A 27,580-nucleotide genomic window follows, 5' to 3' on the forward strand; every position below is an offset into this window, starting at 1 on the left:
TGGATTCGGAACACCTCAAAATCTGTGCTTCAGTGGCTAGTCATGATACTATCTTTGAAAAATATTGGAGTGCAAGAGGTCAAATGACTTTATTGTCAAACGCCTGGCATTAGAAAACAACAACAACAACATGTTCAAATGTGTTAAAACATGTTGATTTCAACGACGATAAAACAGTATGTTCTTCCTTATAGCGGTGTCTTTTGGGGTTTAGGCAACACCAAGACTCAAGGGGTTTTAGTGGCACAATCAAAATTATCTCATGCATACCTGTGTGTCCCCCACTCCACACGAATATAAAAATTAAAATTAAAACTTTTTTTTTTTTTCAGAATTATATCAATCCTATAGTTATTAATTTAATAAACTGTATTCAGTTCACGATTTTTCCTTTGTATTTGTTTCACAACTTCTCTTATCACTGCATAAATGAATAATATTGAAGTGTTAGTTTGCTTAATCTTGATAGACATTTGATTTCATCTTGTTTCTGCTTCGCATCTAGGTAATGAGCAAACCAAAAATTAATTAATAGTATTTGTGAACTTAAAAATGGCGTCGTTCTAATAACAAATAAATTATGTTTTATTTAACAACGCTCGCACCTGCAGCGTCGCCGGCATGCCGGAATTATGCCCCGCAGGAGTTCTTTTACATGCCAGTAAATTTACTGACATGAGCCTGTAGCATTTAAGCACACTTAAATGCCATCGACCTGGGCCAGGATCGAACCCGCAACCTCGGGCACAGAAGGCCAGCGCTATAACGCCTGCGCCACGCAGGTCGACCGTTATAGTAATCTTATTTATTAATGTGACAGAACTTCACGTTTATTCCTTAGTATGTGTGTATTTAATGTCTACCCACTTCACCTTACGTGATTCGCGTTTCGCATATTGCGGATAGATGGCAGAACTGTGCCCCATTTTCTAGTTGCACACCACTTCGGCGGGTCACGCTGTACATGATGTGTATCTGTGGAGAGTTATGTCTTGTACTAGAGTGAGTGTATATGTAAGTATAGTATATGGAATGAGTGATGATGATGAAGATGAGAAAGAGAGAAGGAGAAACCCGGTGCCAGCATGTAGCCTACTCCTGTCGAATAGCACTAAGGGGGCCGTCAAGCTTAACGCCCCTATCCGACAGACGAATCCCTAACAACAGTGACATATACCTTCTCTTCATATGCACTGCGGAGAGATTTGAGATTTAATATTTATTTCTTGTAATAATGTTAATTTTACATATCTAGTATTTCAATGACGTAACTTTAATCTTAAATCCTGGAAGACTAACTTTCTTGGTGTTATGTTCGATAAGTATCTTAGTTATTCTTTTGCATGGATGACCTTTATAATGCTTTAAACTCAGTATGGGGGGCAAAGGCTAATTGGGATTTCCTGGTCTCTGATCGGGTCAAAAACCCTGATGGAACTGATATTTAACCCTTGTGGAGAATTTCGGTGAAGTCCGGAGGGCCTAATTAGTCAAATCCACTCTCCTCACCTTCACGCTGGGGCCCCCTGGGATCTTTTAAGATGCGAAAGAGAGAGTGGTATGCGGATAGCATTGGGAGGCTACCGCATTTATATATCCCAAGAAGATGAAATGATAAAAATGCCATGATGAGTCTTTCCCTGGTAAAAAATTCCGGACGTAAACTATCCCCCCAATCGGATGTCCGGGTGGGGGATACTGGGGAAGGACATGTCATGACGAAATCCAAAGGAGAGAAGAAAAGAAGATGGACAAGAAGATGGACAAGATGGACAAGAAGATGGACAGGATGGACAAGAAGATTAAGAAGATTGACAAGAAGACCGAAGACTCCGCCTGTACCAGGTAAGTTGGAAAACTTGAAGGAAACAATGAGAGGAATCAGAATGGATGTGATGGGAATATCAGAAGTGAGGTGGGAAAATAGTGGTGAATTGATGAGTGATGAATAGGGCTCGGAGTTATGAAATATCATATTTTTTCTTAGACATCACAAACAATGCAGGATACAATATAAACTCGTTTCACGTCAACATAAACCAATATACTCTACTTTTACTTACGTTTACTTGTATTTTTTGGTCTTTAAATGTTTATTGGCCATATTTAGGAAATGTTATACTTTTTGTTGCATTGGTGCCATTTTCTTCTTTTTAACGGACTTTTTTACGATCTAATCATAGTCTACATTCCAGAATCGAATCAATTTCATTTTTTAATAGAAGTCTAAACTTCTTTATTTCAATTCCCTGAATTTATCTTTCTCTGAGGTTATACCTATATTAGAAGTAACCGTTACTACGTGCTTCATCTTTTGATTCGTTTTCAGACTTTACTCCTATGATTAAGTTTTATTGTTAATAGCTTGGTGACGTACATGATGTCATGCTACTGTCCGTCCGATTGGTTATGTCACACGGTCGTCAAAACTGGGAAAATCACATGACAGTTAGGCCTACTTGTTTAACGGGGCCCTTTTCTTTAAATTATTTTAAACAGTTGTATAATATTACGTAAACTTCCAATTCTGTACAGCAAATATTTTGTAGAGAAGAGCCCAACACTTCAGCTACTAGCCCTTACAGAGAGGACAGGAGGAACGAGTGGGACAAACTAGGATGCGATTTAACCATTTGGCTGGACAGTACCTTTTTAGCCTCTTCATAGTTAGCAATCAGTGTATTACGAAGATTTTAACACAGAATTTTAACACTGTCTTTTAGCTGGACATGATACAACTGGCAAGCCGGCAAAGCCGATGAAAGTACACGCTGCCATGCCCATGGCCGTTAAAATTTAAAATATTTGATTCTAATTTAGGCTGCATTAATTTCCTATGCAAATGTATACGGCAAATAGCGTGCTCTGTAATAAAAATGGCTGATTTTTCGGCATTTGCAGCGTAAAGGATTGCGGTACTCTGGATATCCACGAACTCTGTGCACAAGTTCAGGAGACTTGAATTCTTATTGGTAGCGTATAGAGCATTTATCCAGTGGTGTCATTCAATCAGTTCATGCCAGTAGCCCAATTCACTTGTTGAATTTGTCGTAGTTTGTAGAACCTGTTCTTAAATGTTTGATATTAAAACAAATTAGGTTCTTGACAGAAAGGAACATGAATTTAACATTAACACGAATTTCTCTAGCTTTTTAATATGACAGTAAACATAATCATATCATATTATGAAATCGCTGTTTCTTATCCAAGTGTGTAGGCAGTCAGAACAGGAATACAATATCGACGGCCCAGCTTGAAAGGGAAATAACTAAAAAATTTAAAGTTTTGAGAAACCTGCATTTTGAAGTTTTATGTTGCTGTGAAAAATCAAAGGATCGTTTAACTTAATCCAAATTCGGATCATGTTTTATATAATGCTTGAAGCTTTAAACTTCAGTTTTCTCAAAACTTTAAATTTTGAGTTGTTTCCCTTTTGAACTGGCCTGTCGATATTATGCTTGCAGGCTTGAAATCGATCTGTTATTACTTAGGCAGTCGTTTACCAATACCCTTTCCCTTTGAGTGCTAATACCGTACACACAACAATGAACCATAGTTTATTATTAAAAAACACAATTTAAATAAATAAATAGATTTTTAACTACAAAATACACTATTACGCACGTTAATAAGATACGGTAAACGCTTGTAATATCGTGATAGGAGTAATATCGTGATAGTTTGTTTGAGAATTTATTACAATTTTACGTATCGAGACAAAAATCAGTTTTTTTATGACAACGTATTAAGGATAAGTTCGCGGACAAATTGTTGCATAAAATTGGTCCTTCTCTCGCTCTGTAAAACGGTGATAAGCTATCAAACACAGTATCACGATATTACTCGTAATACAGGATTACCAACTTTTACCCTACTTCGTATTCCTCTTTTAATATTCCTCTTACAATTTTTATTCCAATTGGATGAAATATAGCTATTATTTTTTCTTTGAAAGTATTGACAATAAAATTCAGAATGCTTTATGGTTGCTGGGTCGTTAGTAGTCAGTATCATTTAACTGTGCTTATGTTTGAATCTAAATCCCACACAGCAATCAGTGTAGTGCAATGAAACGTGAAGGCATTTCATCAAGTCTTCTAAAGCCTTGTTTTTTAAGATCTTGATTTCAAGTGTTGATGGTTCACCTTGGAAACAAACACCCGCAACAAGAATTTGTGGTATTCATTTTATTGGGAACGAGATCAGGAAACCCCCAAAACTAGCTTACCATTCCCAGTATTTTACTAAAAGATTACAAGTAAAAGACTGCCTCATCTCAACTAGCTCCCCAAAGATACGAAAGAGACGCAAAAAGAAGAAGAAAAGATGAAAATTTAAGTTTTATGGAAGGCGAATGTTCAACAAGTGTTATTTATAAAAATTAAGTAGCCATACAGGCAGAAGTAAATGAAACTATTCTTAGTAATTTTGTTTTTTCTTTCACAACTGAATTGTGTGAATTTTCTACTCAAGTGTTTATTCCATTATATGCCGAACTGAAGTCACATAAGAAATGTTATGAGAAGAGTTCAGGAACAGATGATAATATATGTTTAATGAAATGCAAGGTTTCCGAGATTATTCTACAATAAAATATGAGCGGGAACTACCAGACTTAATGGGAGTGGCATTTGTGGTTTTGAATATATTGTTAAAATTGCTGCCAATTGAAACACAATCATACCCATAGAATCATAATAAGAAATATTTCCAATTCTATCATTTAACCCAAAAATAGCTACCATAGATAGTCGAAACGCCCCAAGATGTAGACCATACATATTCTTTTCTTTCCATTTTTATTAGTGAATTTCACATCAAAAGCTTTCGAAAAATTCTGTCCAAGAGTAAGATTAGTAAAGAAAATCGTCTACTCATATTTTTAAATTAAAATGAAAACTGGATTGTCATATTCTGCTATGAGGGTGATGTTCGGAGTTAATCGTACATTTATAATTATGATATATTTTTACCGCCACTTTAATGTTGTTGACATCCACAATACTTAGTTATAAATGGCTTTTAAGGAACCCGAAGGTTCATTGCCGCCCTCACATAAGCCTGCCATTGGTCCCTATCCTGTGCAAGATTAATCCAGTCTCTATCATCATACCCCACCTCCCTCAAATCCATTTTAATATTATCCTCCCATCTACGTCTCGGCCTCCCTAAAGGTCTTTTTCCCTCCGGTCTCCCAACTAACACCTATATGCATTTCTGGATTCGCCCATACGTGCTACATGCCCTGACACTCGGGAGGAAATTAAACGCAGAATAAATATGGGAAATGCGTGTTATTATTCGGTTGAGAAGCTCTTATCATCCAGTCTGCTGTCCAAAAATCTGAAAGTTAGAATTTATAAAACAGTTATATTACTGGTTCTTCTGTATGGTTGTGAAACTTGGACTCTCACTCTGAGAGAGGAACATAGGTTAAGGGTGTTTGAGAATAAGGTGCTTAGGAAAATATTTGGGGCTAAGTGGGATGAAGTTACAGGAGAATGGAGAAAGTTACACAACACAGAACTGCACGCATTGTATTCTTCACCTGACATCCACAATGGTTACTGTAATTTTAGGTTTTGGCCTAGCAGAGAAAGTATTCAGGAAACAGTGCCTGCAATATTGAAAAATGTAGAGTGACAATTAATTGTTCAAAAGTGGAACAGCCACCCAATGTGGATCAGATGGTGGCCTTCAAATCTAAATGCTACTGTGGCAGATCGAGTGACACATTCATGACAACTGATTGCGGATTATTGACGTTATTAGAAGGTGGTGATGAAGTCAGGTTTTCCCGGAATAATAACAAACCTCTCCGATAAAGGGATCATGTTGTTACTCCACCGTATCTGCATGATGATAAATTAACAGCTGAAGAAGTCGAAACTACTTACAGCGTTGCCAGTGTTCGAATTCATGTTGAAAGGTGCATTCAGCGAATTAAAATATACAGTATAACATTTTACACAAACTATCAATTGAACTTCTTCCGCATGTTGATCTTGTTTATTCAACTGTCCAAAGAGAAGTCTGAACCTCACAAGTGATACCAACAAGGCACCACTTATGAGGGAACTAGGCCAGAATATCATGGGGTAGGGTGACCAGTTCCTTTTCCCTTCCATTGCATATATCGCCGACTAGCTACAAATTACACTAGTCAGACTTCATATACATACAAACAATATTGCTCTTCCTCTGACACATATCGTCAAGTGAGATGTACAGCCTGATAACAGATGTACATATCAGCCAGAACCTCAATCAGAGGTAGTTTGTTTATGATATTGTTCATATGTGTTGTGTAATTAAGACTACTTTTAGAATTAAATCACATTAAAATACGTAATTTATAGAGACTACACCTTTACATTCTTTAGGAAACGTACATTTGATTACTTTGCCCCAAAATATGACGGCCTTCCCTCACACTCTTCACCACTTAAGGATCCTTGCACACGAGTGACTTTTAGCCACCAAGGTCGACTGCAAAAAGCAGTTGACCTTAGCGGCTTGTCGCGGGGATGCAGTCGGTAATGTATTTAAATGGAAAATGTAGGTTTCTTTACACACGAGCGCTGACCCCGACGGCAGACTTACAATCGGTCCCCGCGACCGGCGGCAGCGTTTTCTGCTTACACAAGGATGAATTTTAGCCACCAAGATCGGCGACACGCAGTGGTTCAGAATATAAATTTATCTGGATATAATTAATGTCTTTTCTCCAATTTAACAGATATTCATGAAACTTTGTATAGTAGTTACACGTAGTATATTTGTTTGTATATAAACTTTGATAACGTTTTTATAAGGGAAACTACCCCTTATAGGGTGCATCTAGAGAAAATTAATAACTTTTCTCCTATGTAACAGATTTTCATAAAAACTTTGTGTAATAGTTTCGAGTAGTATATTTATTTTGTATACAAGCTCTGATTACGTTGGTATAAGGGGAAGTACTCCTTACAGAGGGTGTATTTAGAGAAAAAATTAATAACATTTCTCCTATGTAACAGATTTTCATAAAAACTTTGTGTAATAGTTTCGAGTAGTATATTTATTTTGTATACAAGCTCTGATTACGTTGGTATAAGGGGAAGTACTCCTTACAGAGGGTGTATTTAGAGAAAAAATTAATAACATTTCTCCTATGTAACAGATTTCCATAAAAACTTTGTGTAATAGTTTCGAGTAGTATATTTGTTTTGTATACAAACTCTGATTACGTTGGTACAAGGGGAAGTACTCCTTACAGAGGGTGTATTTAGAGAAAAAATTAATAATTTTTCTCCTATTTAACAGATTTTCATAAATCTTTGTGCAATAGTTTCGGGTAGTATATTTGTTTTATATTCGAAAAGAAGAAGGAGAAGACTAACTGTAGTAACTTTCGAGGAATATCACTTTTGTTGCTGTCGTACAAAATTTTGTCGAATATTCTTTTGAGAAGATAAACTCCATATGTAGATGAAATTATTGGGGATCATCAGTGTGGTTTTAGGCGTAATAGATCAACTATTGACCAGATATTTTGTATTCGACAGATAATGGAGAAAAAATGGGAGTATAAGGGTACAGTGCATCAGTTATTCATAGATTTCAAAAAGGCATATGACTCGGTTAAGAGAGAAGTTTTATATAATATTCTTATTGAATTTGGTATTCCCAAGAAATTTGTTCGATTAATTAAAATGTGTCTCAGTGAAACTTATAGCAGAGTTCATATAGGTCAGTTTCTGTCAGATGCGTTTCCAATTCACTGTGGGCTAAAACAAGGAGATGCACTATTACTTTACTTTTTAACTTTGCTCTAGAGTATGCCATTAGGAAAGTCCAGGATAACAGAGAGGGTTTGGAATTGAATGGGTTACATCAGCTGCTTATCTATGCGGATGACGTGAATATGTTAGGAGAAAATCCACAAACGATTAGGGAAAACACGGAAATTTTACTTGAAGCAAGAAAAGAGATAGGTTTGGAAGTAAATCCCGAAAAGACAAAGTATGTGATTATGTCTCGTGACGAGAATATTGTACGAAATGGAAATATACAAATTGGAAATTTATCTTTTGAAGAGGTGGAGAAGTTCAAATATCTTGGAGCAACAGTAACAAATATAAATTATACTCAGGAGGAAATTAAACACAGAATAAATATGGGAAACGGCTGTTATTATTCGGTTAAGAAGCTCTTATCATCCAGTCTGCTGTCAAAAAATCTGAAAGTTAGAATTTATAAAACAGTTATATTACCGGTTGTTCTTTATGGTTGTGAAATGTGGACTCTCACTTTGAGAGAGGAACATAGGTTAAGGGTATTTGAGAATAAGGTGCTTAGGAAAATATTTGGGGCTAAGAGGGATGAAGTTACAGGAGAATGGGGAAAGTTACACAACACAGAACTGCACGCATTGTATTCTTCACGTGACATAATTAAGAACATTAAATCCAGAGGTTTGAGATGGGCAGGGCATGTAGCACGTATGGGCGAATCCAGAAATGCATATAGAGTGTTAGTTGGGAGGCCGGAGGGAAAAAGACCTTTAGGGAGACCGAGACGTAGATGGGAGGATAATATTAAAATAGATTTGAGGGAGGTGGGATATGATGATAGAGAATGGATTAATCTTGCTCAGGATAGGGACCAATGGCGGGCTTATGTGAGGGTGGCAATGAACCTCCGGGTTCCTTAAAAGCCAGTAAGTAGTAAGTAAGTGGTATATTTGTTTTATATACAAACTGAATACGTTGGTAGATGGGAAACTTCACCTTAAGGGGGGTATTTAGAGAAAAATTAATAACTTTTCTTCTATCTAACAGATTTTCATGAAAAGTTGTACAGTCGTTATAGGTTGTATATTGGTTTTGTATACAAACTCCGATTACGCTTGTATAAAGGAAACTACCCTTTATAGGGACTGAATTTATAGAAAAATTAACAACTACTCGTATTATTAATTTTTCTCCAATTTAACAGATTTTCATGAAACTTTGTACAGTAGTTACAGGTAGTATATTTGTTTTGTACAGCAACTCTTGTTACGTTTGAGGGAAACTACCCCTTATAAGGGGCGCATTTAGAGGAAATTAATAACGTTTCTTCTATCTAACAGATTTTCGTTAAAATTTACACAGTAGTTATAGGCAGTATATTTGTTTTATATACAAACTCTAACTATACTTGTGTAAAAGAAACTGTCTCATTGTAGGGGTGAATTTAGATAAAATTAGTACCTTTTCTCATACGAAACAGATTTTCATCAAAATTGTACGTTAGTTAAGGGTAACATATTTGTTTTGTATACAAGCTCTAATTATATTTGTGTAAAGCAAACTACCCCATTATAGGGGTGAAATTAGATAAATTTAATAAGTTTCCTTCTATCTATCAGATTATGATCAAACTTTGTACAGTAGTTAGAGGTAAAATATTTATTTTGTAACAAGAGGCAAAAGTTAGTGGAATAGGCTTTATGGCAGCTGACATGTATGCTCTTTTTATTTTGAGGCACTTTTCGGTGTAGTAATTGTAATTTCCTTGACAAAATTAGCAGTATCTCTCTTTCCCTGATCTGTCGAGCTTATCTGTGTAAGAAAGAGAAGTTACTCCTTTTTTTTGTGACTGCAGTGTGTGTGGTAATTTAACGACGTTGTATCAAATACTAAGTAATTTAGCGTCAATGGGATTGGTGGTAGCGAGATGTTATTTGACGAGATGAGACCGAGGATTCGCCATAGATTACCTGACATTCGCCTTATGGTTGAAAAACCTCGGAAAAAATCCAACCAGGTAATCAGTCCAAGCGGAAATCGAACCCACGCCCAAGTGCAACTCCAGATCAACAGGCGAGCACCTCAGTCGACTGACGCCGGTGGCCTGCAATATGTTCCTAGCTTTCCTTCTCTCAGACCTTTCAGAAGCTTCAGAAAAAGGTTTCCTAGATCTGCACCGTCTGTCACTTTTTCCAACAGATGATCGAATGATAACCCTGACATTCTGAAATAGTGAAGAAAATTATCTCCATAGGCACGAAGCTCGTGAAAAATACAGTGAAATTGGCCATACTGCGCTCATTGAATGAGAATCCGATGTATCCGATATTTTCTATGTTTAACACGTATTTTTCTAGGACAGAGAAGAAATAATAAAAGTAGTTCTTCCTCGACGTGCATTATTGTAATAAGAGTGAAAACGACACACCTTTTGCAGTTCGACTGCCGCCGGAACCGACGACACACAACGCCCGTATCGACTGTAGAATCGCTCATGTCAACTGCGTCTGCTGTTGAAGAACCATTCATGTCAGCGGCAAACCGACTGCTTTTTGCAGTCGACCTTGGCGGCTAAAAGTCGCTTGTGTGTAAGGGCCCTAAGGAACGAGCAAGATGTGAACACTTAGCTCAGTTGCCAATTTTTGAAGTTATTGTCATATTTCATTTCTGCCACGTGCCTAAGACTTGAGGAGAAGATGGGAATTTACCAATTTCTGGAAGAAAGGCCGTCATGTTTTGGAGCAAGATATCCCTCATCATTATTAAAATCTAAAAAGCGTCACATTCCAGTACAATGCCCCGAAATTTTCGCATGTTATGCATCGTGTGAATATTGGATGAAAGAGTTATAAGAGTTATAGTGACAAAATTTTCTCCGAAGAACTTTTAATTGCACAACTGAACAACACTGCACAACACAGCATGTCTTAGTAGTCTACTTTAGTGTAACGTTTATTGTTATAATTGTTAGTGTAACGTTTATTGTTATAATTGCAACTAACAAACAATAAAATTACAAGAAATGGATAAGAAATAAAGAAAACTGAGCGACTTGGCTCAAACGGTAGTGTTTGAAACTAGTATTCGGAAGGCCCTGGGTTCAAATCCCGTGCTCAGTCAATCGTTTTTCATGGTTTCCCTCCGTAACGAAGGCACATGCCAGATTGGAAATTTACATAGGCCTGCCATGATTCATGATCTCCTTAATCACAAATATAATCATTAAAACAAAATGTAAATCAGTTACAGGAACATAAGGCATCTATAACACACGACAATAAAAACAGACACAGAACAAAAATCCACGAGCTACTGATATAGCCAAACATCCTACACACGCGATATGACGAAATTAACACAGGAGTAAAACAGGATTGCGGCCTTTCCCACCTTCTGTTTATAATGCACAAGAACGAAATTCTTCAGGAATGGAGACAAATGCGACATGATCAGTTGCAGATAAACAGAAATTTAAAAATAAGTTCATTGATATTTGCAGTATTTGCAGATGACCTGGTTTCAATAGCACTTACAGAAAATGATTTACAGTATTCAGTACATAATTTAAATATAATTGCAAAACAATATAACATGGAAATAAATACAGAAGAAAAGCAACAAAGTTATGGCCTTCTGGGAAAAATATTCTCTTCCACGTAAAATACGTTTAGAAGGCAAAATTTTAGAAAGACTTAATGATTTTACATATCTTGGCTATAAATTAATATTTGATATTGATTTGAATATGACCAAAATTGTAAAATGCTCCAAAACTATGGGAATAATCAATAGGGTAATGAAACCTTCCATGGCACAGGAAATCACTAGAATACGCCTTTAATGAACCTTGTGCTCTGATATAGCAGTGAGGCATGGGTATTAAGGCTGGTGGCTGAAAGCAGAATAACAGTAACTAAATGAGACTTATGCGAAGAATAGCCTGATATACAAAATGGAACCATAAACGCAACGACGAAGTATGGAATAACTCGGTCTGGAATCAGTATTCCATTTCATACAGAAATATCAGAGCTGGATGAGCCATTTGCGATGAATGAGATCCACAGAATGCGAAAAGCTATACTTCACTATCAGTCCCATAGGAAGAGATCTCTGAGACGTCCCAAAGAGTTGAAGAGGAAATTCCTCTTTATTATGAGATCGTAATAGGCCATATGGCGTAATAGGCTAAATGTTTGGATGAATATGATGATGATGATGATGATGATGATGATGATGAAGTCAGGTAGGTAGTGGTGTTTGGGAATGTTTCTTGTTGTACAGTAACTAAATGGAACAAAAGCATAGTATAGTTGTTTTGATTTTTCCACAGCCACATTGCATATGCAAGGAACTTCCCGCCATCGGGTACAGTTAAGAGAAAAAAATATTATGTGATTACAAATAATTTAGAATGTTTTCACAAAATATTCTAATTTGGGGCTTCATGCCACAAAAATCTAAAAATACATTACATTGCATGCTCATTAGTGTATTATATACAAGATCGCCTGAAATATGCAAAAATAGTATGTACAATTAATTTGGAATATTCGTCATTACAATCGTTCAAAATGTGTATAAATTAATTTTGTATTACTTCCAAATCAACGGCAAAAATATGCAGTTGCATACGAATCCTTGTCCTATTAATAAGCCATTCATTGAAAGGCAGTGACTACATTGACACATGCTTAACGATCAAGTTTATTTTGCTTCTTGCAGAGATGAAGGAAGCCACGGACGACTATCGAAATATCCCCATCCTGAAGGCCATACCATCCATGCCAAATCTCATGGCGCCTCGCATGCCAACACCATCATTGGAACACCTACTAGCAGAAGAAGAAGAAGCTGAGGAAAGAATAACGAAGATTGGCTGCGGGTCCTTTTTAAGAAATGTATTTCGTAGACGTCGTCTTTTTAGGCGTAAGTAAATATAAATTTTATGTCTCAGAGCCATTTTCAGATTGATTGCCCTCGGCGTCTTCCTTTGTTTCCCTCACCACTTGTTCACAGTGAAGCAATTCTGTTACAGTAATAGTACTTACATTATGTGCACTCCTTAAAGTCCTATTAATAAGCCATTCATTGAAAGGCAGTGAATACATTGACACATGCTTAACGATCAAGTTTATTTTGCTTCTTGCAGAGGTGAAGGAAGCCACGGATGACTATCGAAATATCCCCATCCTGAAGGCCACACCATCCATGCCAAATCTCATGGCAGCTCGCATGCCAGCACCATCATTGGAACACTTACCAGCAGAAGAAGAAGCTGAGGAAGGAATAACGAAGACTGGCTGCTGGTCCTTTTTAAGAAGTGTATTTCGTAGACGTCGTCTTTTTAGGCGTAAGTAAATATAAATTTTATGTCTCAGAGCCATTTTCAGATTGATTGCCCTCGGCGTCTTCCTTTGTTTCCCTCACCACTTGTTCACAGTGAAGCAATTCTGTTACAGTAATAGTACTTACATTATGTGCACTCCTTAAAGTTACCAACAATTAAAACTTTCATTTTGTTTGGCGCTCTTTTTCTTTATGTGCTAAAAATATATCTGAATCTCACACTCGGTCCCTTCGTTTCATTCAATGTGGCGACAATTAAGCACGTGTGCTTGTAATTTTCATTTAATTCTTTCGTTTCCGAACAAGTACATCATGCTTAGAAATATTTGGAGCTGTATATTGTGAATTAATCATATTTGTATTGCTAATGAACAGGAAAGGGATGTTCTGTCTTCTGTTCTTATTTTTTTCGCACTTTCGTCGCAACAAATCTCTCGTAAAATGTTTAGAAGGCAAAATTTTAGAAAGAATTAATGAGTTTACATATCTTGGTTAGAAATTAATATTTGATTAGAATATGAGCAAAATTGTAAAATACTCCAAAATTATGGGAATAATCAACAGGATAATGCAACCTTCCATTTTACGCCTTTAATAAACCTTGTACACTGTTATGGTAGTGAGACGTGAACATTAAGGCGGGTGGATGAAAGCAGAATAACAATAACGGAATTAGATTTATGCGAAAAACAGCTTGCTGTACAAAATGGAACCACAAACACAACGACGAAGTATGAAAGAGCTTGATCTGGAATCAGTATTCCATTTCATGCAGAAATATCAACAATTGGAAGAGCCATTTGCGACGTATGAGATCCCACAAAATCCCGAAAGCTATACTTCACTACAAGTCTATGGGAAGAGATCTCTGGGACGACCCAAAAAGAGGGGGGAGGAATTCATCTTTATTGTGAGATCGTAATAGGCCACATGGCCTAATAGGCTATTTGTATAGCTGCTGATGATGATTAATTCAGGTAGGTAGAGGTGTTTGGGAATGCTTCTTGTTGTGCAGTAACAAAAGCATAGTGTGGTTGTTTTGATTTTTCCACACCCACATTGCATATTCAAGGAATTTCCCGCCACCGAGTACAGTTAAGATAAAAATATTATGTGATAAACAATTCAGAATATTTTTTTTACAAAATATGCGAATTTGGGGCTTTGTGCCACAAAATACTAAAAGTATTGCTTGCTCATTAGTCTATCATGTACAAGAACGCCTGAAATATGCAAAAATATGCACAATTAATTTGGAATATTCGTCATTACAGTAGTTCAAAATGTGTATAAAATGATTTTGTATGACTTCCAAATGGACAGTAAAACTATGCAATTGCATACGAATCGTGGCCCTATTAATGTTATCACTGAAAGCAATGCAATGCCACATGCTTAACGATCAAGTTGATTTTTATGTTGCAGGGTTCTCGAAAGCCAGGCCAACTCCCATACCACCCATGCCACCTCCCACATCACCCATGCCAGCTCCCATATCAGATCCCATTGCCAGCTCCCATTCCAGATGTGCCATTGCTCCCATGCGAGATCCCATTCCAGATTCCTTGCCAGCTTCCATACCACATCCCATATTAGCTGCCATGCAAGCTCCCACTGCTAGATCCCATGCTAGTCCCCATGTCACCGATGTTAGTTCGCATGACAGCTTCAATGCCAGGTCCCTTACAAGGTCTCATGCGAGCTCCCATGCGAAATCCCTTGCCAGATGCCATGCCAGCACATCTGTGCCAGCTCCCATGTCAGATTCCTTGCAATCTCCCATGCTTGATCCAATGCAAGCACTTATTTCCGGCTCTCTTGTCAGTGATCCCAAGGTAGATCGCTTATCAGCTCCCACGTCAGATCCCATACCAGCTCCTATTGCCAGTTCCCATGCCAGCGATCCCCTGGCAGTTCCCATGCCTGATTCCATGCCACGTCCCATTACCAGCTCCCATGCCAGATATATTGCGAGGACCCATGCCAGATCCCTTGCAAGGTCTCATGCGAGCTCTCATGCCAGCGATTTCATGTCAGCTACCATACTAGAGCTCATGTCAGACACCATGCCAGCTCCCATGCCAGACCCCCTGCCAGGTTCCATGCCAGCCCCCCTGCAAGTTGACATTCAAATTGTCATTCTATATGCCAGGATAAGTCCCTGTATAGGTGCCTTAGATGTAATGCTTGGTCCCATGTCAGCTCCCATTCCAGCTGACATGCCACCTGCCATGCTAACTGCCATGCCAGCTGACATGCCACCTGCCATACTAGGTGTCATGCTAGATAACATACCACCAACCATGCGGGATGCCATGCCAGCTGACATACCAGCCGCCGTTCTAGTTAACATGCAAGCCTCGATCCTAACTGCCGTGTCAGCTACCATGCCAGCCCACATGCCAGTTCCCATGGCAGATCCCATGCCAGCTTTCATGTCAGATCCCACGCCAGCCCCCATGCCAGCTCCCATGCCGGCCCCCATGCCAGGCACCCTGCCAGTTGACATTCAATTTGCCATGCTTCGTGCCAGGATAAGTGTCTGTATAGGTGCCTTAGATGTCATACGAGGTCCCATTCCAGCCCCCCTGCCACGTCCCATTGCAGCCACTCTGCCACTTGACATTCAATTTCCCATGCTTCGTGCCAGGATAAGTGACTGTATAAGTGCCTTGGGTGTCATGCGAGGTCCCATGCCAGCCCCCATACCGGATCCCTTAGCAACTCCCATGCAAGCCCACATGCCGGATCCCATGCCAGCCACCTGCTACAATGGCAGCCACCATGCCAGCCGCCATTCCAGCCCCCATGCCAGCTGCAATGCCAGCCCCAATCCCACCGCCATGCCAGCTGCCATGTCAGCCACCATGCCAGCTGCCATGCCAGCCCCCATGCCAGCCTCCATGCCAGGCCCCATCCTAACTGCCGTGCGAGCTGCCATGCCTGCTTTCATGGAAACCCCCTTGCCAGGTCCCATGCCAGCCACTCTGCCAGTTGACATTCAATTTGCCATGCTTCGTGCCAGGATAAGTGTCTGTATAGGTGCCTTAGATGTCATGCAAGGTCCCATGTCATCTCCCATGCCAGCCCCCAGGCCGGATCCCTTGGCAGCTCCCATGCCACGCCACATGCCGGATCCCATGCCAGCTCCCATGCCAGCCCCCGTCCCAGCTGCCATGCCAGCCGCCAGCTCCCATGGAAGCTATCATGCTAGCTGCCATGCCAACCCTCATTGGAGCCCCCATGCCAGCTCCAATCCCTCCCCCATGCCAGCTGCCATGCCAGCCCCCCTGCCACGTCCCATTCCAGCCACTCTGCCACTTGCCATTCAATTTGCCATGCTTCGTGCCAGGATAAGTGACTGTATAAGTGCCTTAGATGTCATGCGTGGTCCCATTCCAGCACCCCTGCCACGTCCCATTACAGCCACTCTGCCATTTGACATTCAATTTGCCATGCTTCGTGCCAGGATAAGTGACTGTATAAGTGCCTTAGGTGTCATGGGAGGTCCCATGCCACGCCCCATGCCAGCCCCCCTGCCAGCTCCCATGGCAGTCCCCATGCCAGGTCGCATGCCAGCCCCCATGCCAGCCCCCCTGCCACGTCCCATTCCAGCCACTCTGCCACTTGACATTCAATTTGCCATGCTTCGTGCCAGGATAAGTGACTGTATAAGTGCCTTAGATATCATGCGAGGTCCCATTCCAGCCCCCCTGCCACGACCCATTCCAGCCACTCTGCCATTTGACATTCAATTTGCCATGCTTCGTGCCAGGATATGTGACTGTATAAGTGCCTTAGGTTTCATGCGAGGTCCCATGCCACGCCCCCTGCCAGCCCCCCTGCCAGCTCCCATGGCAGCCCCCATGCCAGGTCGCATGCCAGCCCCCATGCCAGCCCCCCTGCCACGTCCCATTCCAGCCACTCTGCCACTTGACATTCAATTTGCCATGCTTCTTGCCAGGATAAGTGACTGTATAAGTGCCTTAGATGTCATGCGAGGTCCCATTCCAGCCCCCCTGCCACGTCCCATTCCATCCACTCTGCCATTTGACATTCAATTTGCCATGCTTCGTGCCAGGATAAGTGACTGTATAAGTGCCTTATGTGTCATGCGAGGTCCCCTGCCACGCCCCCTGCCAGCCCCCCTGCCAGCTCCCATGCCAGCTCCCATGGCAGGTCGCATGCCAGCCCCTCTGCCAGGTCCCATGCCAGCCACCCTGCCAGTTGACATTCAATTTGCCATGCTTCGTGCCAGGATAAGTGCCTGTATAGGTGCCTTAGATGTCATGCGAGGTCCCATGCCAGCTCCCATTCCAGCTGACACGCTAGCTACCATACCAGCTCCCATGCCAGTCCTCATGCCGGATCCCTTGCCAGATCTCATGCTAGCCCCCATGTCGGATCCCATGCCAGCTCGCATGTCAGCTCCCATGCCAGCTGCCATGCCAGCCGCCGGCCACCATGCCAGCCACCATGCCAGCCCCTATCCTACCCCCATGCCAGGCCCCATCTTAGCTGCCGAGCGAGCTGCCATGCCTGCTCCCATGCCAGTCCCCATCCTAGCTGCCGTCCGAGCTGCCATACCTGCTCTCATGCCAGCTCCCATGCCAGGCCTCATCCTAGCTGCCGTCCTAGCTGCCATGCCTGCTCTCATGCCAGCCCATCTTCCGGCAGAAGAAGATGAGGAAAGAAGAATGTTGGGTTGCCGCTGGCCCTCTTTAAGAAATGTATTTCATGGGATGATTCGTCGTCTTTTTAGGCGTAAGTAGTTACCAATTTTATGTCTTAAAGGGCCATTTTCAGATAGATCGCGCTCTGCGTTTTCCTACCTATGTTTCCCTCACCATTTGTTCATAGTTAGGCAATTCTGTTAGAGTAATTTCACATTATGTGCTGTCCTTAATGTTACCAACTATTAAAACTTTCATTTTGTTTGGCGGCCTTTTTCTTTATGTGCTAAAAATGTGTCTGAATCTCATGCTCCGTCCCTTGTTTCCACCCAATGCACAGTGAAAGATAATATATTAACAATATATCAGGTCTACTTGCTTGCCTTGGGACAGTGTTTCTGAATTGATGGCTCGTGTCCCCCTGGGTAGCCTATACTTGAACAGTGAAGTGTTAGGCCCAGTTTTCTTCGTCCATAATAAAGGCGCTTAATTTAACACTTTATATATTATTAGTAGGGATCGGAAGCTAAGACACTAAAAATTGGTGTTTTAAGTTATTAAAAAAGCACTGAAAGATGGTATTTTAGGCTCCTTAAAAGGCACTAAAAATTGTATTCCAGACACCTAAAAGACACTGAAAATAAAAATGTAGGGAAAATTAATCACTGAACATTTATTCCACATTCAATAATTAATTTGGGCTATTTCCTTACTCGATGTTTTAATTAAATGCCAGTATTCGCTTTTTCGTTCTTTATGTAGGTATACACAGCAAATTAACATAACACTGCATGACCACTTAAAAGAAATTAGATAAGTGGTATTTGTCCTACAGAATGTTTAATTTAGTGTGCACTTATTCGTCTTCATGTTCATAATTTGAATGACAGTACACAACAAATAACTTCTCAAGATTAAAACACTTGCTCTTGTGATGTACATTGGACAGAATCTGTTTATATGCTGAAAAGGATCTCTCAACATGCACTGAAGTGACTGGAACGTTAAACCCCTTAGGAAGCTGACCATTGGTCCCACTTAGAACTTTATACACAGAATTAATGGTTTCATATCCAGGATTTCTTGAAAAAAAACTTTTTAGCTTCGCATATATTTGAGCAGCATATTTGCCAGGAGCTACACATAATCTTTCTTTGCATTCAATAACAGAGATGTGGATTCACAAAATGACAGACTGCTGGATTCCAGTTGTTGAATGATATCTGCTACAAAAGTAAAATATGCATCAATATATGCTAAGTCTTCTTTAAGTCCTTTTTCTTGAAACACACATTGAGCTTCTTTGATTGACAGAGAATCATTCTCTGAAAATTCCTTAACAATTAGTGCTATTTGTTCAAAGTTATTCGCATAGTATTTTACTGCTCTCAACCATGTCCCTCACTTCGTAACAATAGGCTCAGGGGGCAGGGGAGTGTCAGATAACTTCTCTCTAAATACAAAGATAATCCTAGACTGTGTGCTTCAAGCAGATACATCGTCTATGTTATGCAGGAGAAGGGTAGATAATAAAGTAAACCGTTATCTGAACTCAAGACAGTGACTGTCGGTATGAATGATGGGGCTAGTTAGGTAGAGGGTCTTAAGAATTCCATTACAAATCTTTGTATACTATAAGAACTATCAGTTTTTTTCAGTTTCATGGAAAAAAAAAATTAATAATGAGTGCTGTTAACTATATATCCCTATACAGAAAAGGGAAAAAAAGAACAAAAATAAAAACAAAAAAGGCACAAACTGTAAAAAAAAGGCAAATATAGGCAATATAAAACTTCACCACAAGATTTAATTTTTCGTGATTCGTATACATAAATTAACAGCCTTAAAATACGTACATTAACAAAATAGGCATTTTCCTAAACTTCCGATCGCTAATTATTAGTGTTCAGTGAGTTAATATGTGCCTTATGTGTTAGAAACATTGTACGATTATGTTCATGACTGTTTAATAGTAACTTTTTAGTGGTTGTCACATATTAAAGTAACTTCACTGTTTATTATATTTATTATGGGGCACTTAATAAATAAGAAATCTAAGTGAGCATGCACACAATACAGTTTTAGAAACACTTCAATAGGGTAAAGAATGTTCATTGATCACTGTCACTAGTATTGGTATTGTCCTCCTCTCCGAAAGTTGTTACTGTGCTTGTAGTAGGCCTACTTATGAGGCATCCCTTGTTTGTTTCAGAACTCAATAGGTTTATGACTTTCACAGGTAGGATCCTTTTTTTGTCTTTTGTTCGGTACTGTTGGCGGAGGAATGTTATAAAAGGATCAGAGGTGGCAAGGAGTGGATTGAATACATCCCAATTAGTGGCCTCTCTTGAAATATTTCTGGCATGATATTCACGAAATTGCTTAAGATGTTTATTCCTTGCTTCTTGGGCTTCTTCCGACATTTGTCCAATTGGAAGTAATGCCTCGGAAATAATAGCAGAACCATGAATGAGTATTTTATGTACAGTGACCAAAAGTATATAATAATAATAATAATAATAATAATAATAATAATAATAATTATTATTATTATTATTATTATTATTATTATTATCCTTGGTGCTACAGCCCATGAAGGACCTAGAGCGACCAGCCGGCTGCTGGCCTCACGCCCACATGCCGAAGCAGAGGTGTGGTTAGCACGATGATCCCCCCAGCCGTTATAGGTGGCTTTCGCAACTGGATTTCGCTACCTATCGTACATCACGATGCCGGGTGGGCTGGGCACTGGTCCCATTTCATGAGAAAAATTCTTCCCCCATGAGGACTCGAACCAGCGCGCATTCCATAATGCGGGTCCTAGGCAGGATGCCTTAGACCACGACGCCATGGCATGGGACATACCAAGAGTACAGTGAGACAAATAATCTGGCAGTCTCTCTTGCATTTTTTTAAATTCATTTGTGTTTATTTCAAATCCACAGGATATAGTTTTAAATATAATTACACATCTGTGGATGGGATTCCTGTCAATGCCAGTTATTTGTGCACTTACTCCTTCATTATCACAAAATCGTCTGGCAGTGTTGCCATCATTTGTGTTTCAGCTTCCTCCTGTCTTGGGTTGGTCTACCAAGAGCCCTAATTCAGAATGGAATTTACTTTGGATTTCTTTCTTGCAAGTGGCCACACCTTCTTTCAACTTCTTGCCTCTCACTTGCCAAACTTGAAATGCTAAACAGTAGGAAAGATGCCAGCCATGCAAAGCTGACAAGCCAAATTTAAAAGTAGATGTGTCAATTTTCTTCTTGCCTATGCCATTTCATTTCTTTCGGTGTTGCCCTGCAGATGTAACACCTTTGGATTGATAAAGTTGACATCACAGCGTTATAAATTTTGCCATCTATCATGGTTAGTACAATTTCATGGTTAATTTCTAGCTCTTTTCCAAATAAATTAATGTGAGTGGAACTGAGAGCACATATCTGTTCTTCAATGTAAGCTACTTCTTCCTTAGAAAGTTTGGCAGTCTCTTTTAGAAATTGTACCCATATGGGGCGACAGTACAATGTAGAAGATGGTCGACGATTTTGCCAATCAATAATAATTTTTTCTCCATTTTCGTTTGAAGAATAAAGCTGCAAGGGAACCATAGACGTGAAGAATATATCAGAGTCAGAAAATCCCTCCGCCTTTTGTTTGTAGAGCGAATGTCGTCTACTGCCATCACAGCCCCACTTTGAAAATAATGTCATACACAGTTTTTCGTCTTTCGTATTCTCAATTACTGGTTCTTGTGACCTCAGAATTCGGCTAGCAGTATGATTCAATAGATCGTGAAGTTTTACTTCTGTAAGGAATTCTGTGACCATTACAGATTCAGGATAACTTTTCTTTACATTTAAAATCCTTTTATATGATGGATATATATATCTGCATTTTGATCTTTGGCACCTCATCTCATCATATTGTACTGGTGTGTTGTAAAATCTGCCTCCAGGAAAAGCGCCAACGCTTCTTCTTCATCATAGCATCATGTAACAGAGTTGCTAGTTGATGCCAACGTCCAGCTTTTTCTAATTTTGAAAGCTCTAGTAGACGTTTTATTCATCTCCTCTAAAAGCCTAGCATGGTCTTCACTGCCAGACTCGCGATACTTCATTTTTGCAGCAAATGTTAAACTTTCCGCACTTTCTGCTGATTTTCTTACAATTTTCAATTTTTCTACGCTGAGACCTACTATTGTTCCCCCCAAACTCTGCCTTTGGTCTTCTTCTTTTCTGTAGAGTAGGTTTCACAACATTTAAACCACATAAAACTCTTAATCTAACCACTGCTCATTGTTTTTAAAAAATCTATCACTCATCCTGTTCGATTTATCGAGTCTGCAAAGCAAATTACTGAAAAAACGGGAAAAATGTCTTTCTAACAATTTAATTTGATCGTAGGAGTCTTCTATACCGATTTTTGTAATAAGAAACTGCAATACTACGTCTTTTTGTTTTTCACTACCGCTTTTTTCCTTCTATATATCATCTAACAATTCCTTCCTTTTGCAATGGTACTCCATTCTGAAACCAAAATAAATGACGAAAAATTTGTTACTTTTAACTTTTCTAACTATTTGATAGTTTTGCTTTAGAGAAGAAATTAACTAATACTGAGAATATTTGTATTTTAGACGATTAATTTGAAATACACCAATAAATATATTTATCTAAATCTTATCAAAAGGGGCAAGTATGGGTAGTTTTACCTTTCGAGATCATTAAGTAAACATGTCAGACTACACATTGGTCAAGGAAATAACACGGGGCAACGTGAGGCAATTTTTGTTAGTCTGCATAAAGACCGAACTTAAGGAATCACAAAATAAAATTGTACATAATATGGTTGGCGGCCGGGTAGCTCAGTTGGTAGAGCAACTGGTTACGGACTGGAAGGTCCGGGGTTCGATCCCAGGTGGTGAAAGGATTTTTTTCTCGTTGCCAAACTTTCAGAATGGTCCCAAAGTTCACTCAGCCTCCTATAAAATTGAGTACTGGGTCTTTCCCGGGGGTAAAAGGCGGTCAGAGCGTGGTGCCGACCACACCACCTCATTCTAGTGCCGAGGTCTTGGAAAGCATGGGGCTCTACCTCCATGTCCCCAAAGTGCCTTCATGGCATGTTACAGGGATACCTTTTTTTTTTACATAATATGGTTACATGTCCTTAGCCAAGCATAATATACTTAATCATTATAATAATAACAACGTACTCTTAATTCAAAAACATAACTCTAAGAATCTATAATAACACTTACTTGAAAATCAACCATAGAAGCACAAAAAATAATACCGGTAACTGAAATTCTGATTGAAAAACACACAGCTACAACACAGCAAAAACGACACTTCATGCACTTGCTTGAAAGGTTCGAATACAACTGCATAGAATTAGACCTGCTACGAGGTTGGCTGTTTTATGACCGCCAGACCTTGGAGATAGTTGGGGTATATTGTAAACACCATAAAACTAAAAGTGGAAAAAATATTTTTGGCCAGCTTTTGAGTCTCTTGGAAACACTGTGCAATGTGGCGACAATTAAGCATTGTGGTCACATTTTCCATTTATTTTATATCTTTTCAGTAGGTTATTTTGCGATTCTGTATCAACATCATAGGTTATTTAGTATCTAAATGAGGTGAAGGTGATAATGCCAATGAAATGAGTCTGGAGTCCGGCACCGATAGTTACCCAGCATTTGCTCACTTTCCCTCTAATTACTTATTTTTTATTATAAACCATGAAGTCATTACAACATAAATATGGAATTTATTATTAGTGAAGCTACAAGATCTCATACAATTAGTTAACACAAAATGAACACTTTCAGGAATATCTGGTTTTCTAAAAAATATTCTTTTAAATATACATATAAGCATGGATCAATAAAACAACCACAATGAAAATTTAACTATTGGATTGTTAAAATGTGTGTTACAAATGTAACATCAATAGGTTATAGAGAATAACCAAAGTCCGTATTATAAAATATGATGCCATGGTTAAATGCAAAAACTAATAAAGGATTTTCTTGATAGTAACAGTGTATATGTCATAAGTGCGTAGAACACTTTTAATGGTTAGGCCTACTCAAAACAGTTAACATAATTTAAAACTAAGGTACACAGTGTATAATATAAATATCCTGAGTATCTTCATCAATATGCAATCTGGTTGTACATGCTGTGTTATGTAACGTGATCGTGTTGTTTCATTTTGGATGATAAATTTGAGGAGAAATCCTGCAACCACAATAAGGGAAGATTTTTAGAAAAATTTAAGTATGAATACATGAACCGTGAAAGGTGATGTATGAAGAATGCTGTTCGATGTAATACTTACATGGAAGTTGTTGGGGGGAGGGTCACCAACCTTCAAGTAACATAGCAGAACACGACTGACCTTTACAAAAAGTGATTGGCATGAAGAAAACTATGTAGGTTACCTGGCAGAAGTACTGGATCAATCCAAGAATTTATTTTATTACGATTTTGTATAGAGGATTAGGTATTTAAGTTGGATAATTGTTCGTTAGTTAAATGTGTATTATTATTTATTTTAATGTTTTGCAATGTAGTTCTCTTCTGCTATGCTTATGTATTTATTATTATTAATTGTTCTAAGAACTTGTAAGGTACCGGTATTTATTATATGTTCGTGAGTTCGTGATTGTTATTAGTTAAATGTGTCGCAAACTTGGATTTATTCCTGTTATGTTTTAAAAATTTGCTTTATGCTCATTGTAACAGGTTCTGAAATTCCTTTTGGTTTGATCTATGTATTTACTACAACAATTTTTACAAATTGTTTATTAAATATATTCCGCTTTTGTCTAGATTGTTTCGATGTAGTATTTTATTAGGAATAATATTTTTTTTTAGTTTATTATTTGTCCTGAAAGTAATATTGATTTTTTTCTTCTTCAAAGAAATTACGTAGCTTGTGTGAGATATTACCAAAAAAAGGTCATTGTTTACAGTTTTTTTTTGTCCAATTTGGGTTAATGTGATACCTATGTTGGTTTTAGTTTTAAACTTATTTTTCCATTTGCGGATCCTGTTAACAATAGCTTTTTTGAAAGTCATATTGAGGTTAAGATTTCAGACAAGTTTAAAGTATATATGAATTGCAAATCAAGATTTCAGGTATAACTCCCTGTAAAGTTGATTTGAATAATACACGTCACTGTTCGTTGACAGAAAACCACAATTTAAGTCACACAGAGTCAGTGTGCACTCGAAGTTGGTTGCTTGACGGTTGTCAGCCCACTTTGAGGTCTGTGGATATAGAGGGAAAAATTGGATCGGTGTCGGTTAGAGTTCCCGGATAGCTCAGTGGTAGAGCGTTGGTACGTTAAACCAAAGGTCCCGGGTTCGATACCCGGCTCCGGAACAATTTTTCCCTCGAAATTATTCAAATCAACTTTACAGGGAGTTATACCTGAAATCTTGATTTGCATAATACACGTCACTGTTCGTTAACAGAAAACCACAATTTAAGTCACACGGAGTCAGTGTGCACTCGAAGTTGGTTGCTTGACGGTTGTCAGCCCACTTTGAGGTCTGTGGATATAGAGGGAAAAATTGGATCGGTGTCGGTTAGAGTTCCCGGGTAGCTCAGTGGTAGAGCGTTGGTACGTTAAACCAAAGGTCCCGGGTTCGATACCCGGCTCCGGAACAATTTTTCCCTCGAAATTATATATGAATTATTTTATAATTTCAGCCAACAACTTATCTAACCTAATAATACAGAAAACAATTTTCTGTTATTTCACACCATAACATTATATATCCACAAATATTTTCTATTTTTAAAAATCATCTTCAGGTGGAGAGACATAAATTGACAAATATTGAACAGGTACAGTTACCCTTAAAAGGAATGAGACGACTCTTGGTCGTCGGAAGTTAAAGTTCTATAGCGTGGTTTCTCGATATCGACATAACGATAAGTTTCATGACAAATATAAAAAGAATTGTTACAAGGACCAGAATAAGGATCACAAAGAAGATAGCCATTTAAGGCCACGATTTCACAACATAGCTCGGGTCACAAAATACCATTGCTTCTCTGTACTGAATGGCAAATGCCTGCTATGGGATCTACATTCTAGACTGCTACTGTCACTATCTTGTCTCGGTAGTTCATATAGTAGCGTGTCGGTTCCACTGCTTAACCGAAACATCTCGTGTTCGATCCCAGGTAAAACTTTTTTTTTATTGAGGTGTAATTAATTTCTTCAGAGTTCCTCGACTGTCTAATTTGTCGAAAAATATGAATAATTTATGCCCAATTTCTGGGTCTTACAAGTGGGCTGAACCTCGTCAAAAAAAATAAATCTTACTTGGAAGTTAAAAGTATTCTTCCTCAAACAAAAATCATAAGAAACAAAAAGAGACCTGTTAACTTAAAATCTTGTCCACATACCAGCAGCTTCTATTACAGCTCTAAGTCAGTCCGGCATGGATGTCACGAGATTGTGGAATAAGTTCTAATCCCCGGCGAAATCTTCCCAGGTGTCAACAACTTGATCCCACAATTCGTCTCGATTTCGATGGCATCGGTGGGCATAGGTGGCTATCCTTCTCTTTTTCAATTATGAAAGAGGGAAATATAATACATTTGAATAGAAAAGTATAAAATTCAGATAATGCAATTAAAGCTATTCGGAATATTATTAAAGTTGAACTTGTAGATATCCTAAGAAAGAAAATATTTTTTTCATTGAAACCAGTGAATATAAAGTAGAGGATCCCAAATCTATTGCAAATTCTTTTAATGTCTTATAGTATATAGTACAGAAATATTATTGACAACTTAAACATTCAATATTTTGCAAAAGATACTGCAATTAGTTACTTAACAGATGCATTTAATAATTAGTATTAATATATATAATTAGTCAATAACTGCAACAGTGCTTTTTCATTCAATCATAACATGAATAAAGTTGAAAGCACATTAAATTAAACACTATTGCAAACACGTAGATAAAATAGTTAAAATCAACTGAAGGGGTGAGAATGAAATAATCCAAAGCCACACTTTTAACGAAAATTGTTTTGTGCAAGTGCATTTATTACACATTTAGGAAAGCTACTAATAAAATATTGTAATAATTACTCAACAAATGACATAGCCTAAGGACTCTAAACCTTTGTAAAAGTTTGTCTGTGTGGCTTAGGAATATTTTTTAGTTTCATTTTAATTGTTAGTTTTTAATATATATGCATTTACATTGTATATGTGTATATATAAATGCATTCATTAGATTAACGTTTATAATATTATAACTTGTAATTTTGTATTGTCTGTGATCATTAACACTTAATCTGAGGACTTTGTAAAACTCTATTTCAACGTTACTTAGCTATTTCAACGTTATTTAGACAAAAAAAAAATAGTTTATGTAGACTAAGAATCGAACTCACTCTCTTCTACACAACACGCGGAAGTCTTAGCATCTGAGCTATTGCAACGACATGAAGGCTTTCCTTTCTGTGCGGAGTGTCGATCTAGTCATGAAGGTCCATCATCGATTTAACTACACGATTTATGTATATATTTATCTTTTATTTACGTAATATTATCATATTTTTTGTAGTTTTTGAAGTGAATTTCGGAACGATGCTAGTAACAAACCAAATAGCCTGAATTTAAGTAACTCAATATTCGTTATCTTGTGTATCAGTGCTCTGGTCTCCGATCATGCGCAGTGTCTTACATCTGAGACTTAGGAATATTCAATCGTCTCATCCTTTTCTAGGGAAACTGTAC

General features: G+C 38.5%; 1 protein-coding gene across 1 annotated transcript in view; it reads left to right on the forward strand.

Annotated features, from left to right (window-relative positions):
- The first annotated feature begins 1,389 nt into the window (after nucleotides 1-1,389).
- LOC138715739 (calphotin-like) overlaps nucleotides 1,390-27,580 on the forward strand; it is a 36,166-nt gene continuing 9,975 nt past the window's right edge. Inside the window, exons 1-4 of the mRNA XM_069848795.1 lie at nucleotides 1,390-1,845; nucleotides 12,501-12,704; nucleotides 12,928-13,128; nucleotides 14,550-17,888. Coding sequence (XP_069704896.1) covers nucleotides 1,626-1,845; nucleotides 12,501-12,704; nucleotides 12,928-13,128; nucleotides 14,550-17,888 — 3,964 coding nt within the window. The 5' untranslated portion in view covers nucleotides 1,390-1,625. The remainder of the gene's footprint in view (nucleotides 1,846-12,500; nucleotides 12,705-12,927; nucleotides 13,129-14,549; nucleotides 17,889-27,580) is intronic.

Source organism: Periplaneta americana, chromosome 15 (genome assembly GCF_040183065.1).
Source record: "Periplaneta americana isolate PAMFEO1 chromosome 15, P.americana_PAMFEO1_priV1, whole genome shotgun sequence".
Lineage (NCBI taxonomy): Eukaryota > Metazoa > Arthropoda > Insecta > Blattodea > Blattidae > Periplaneta > Periplaneta americana.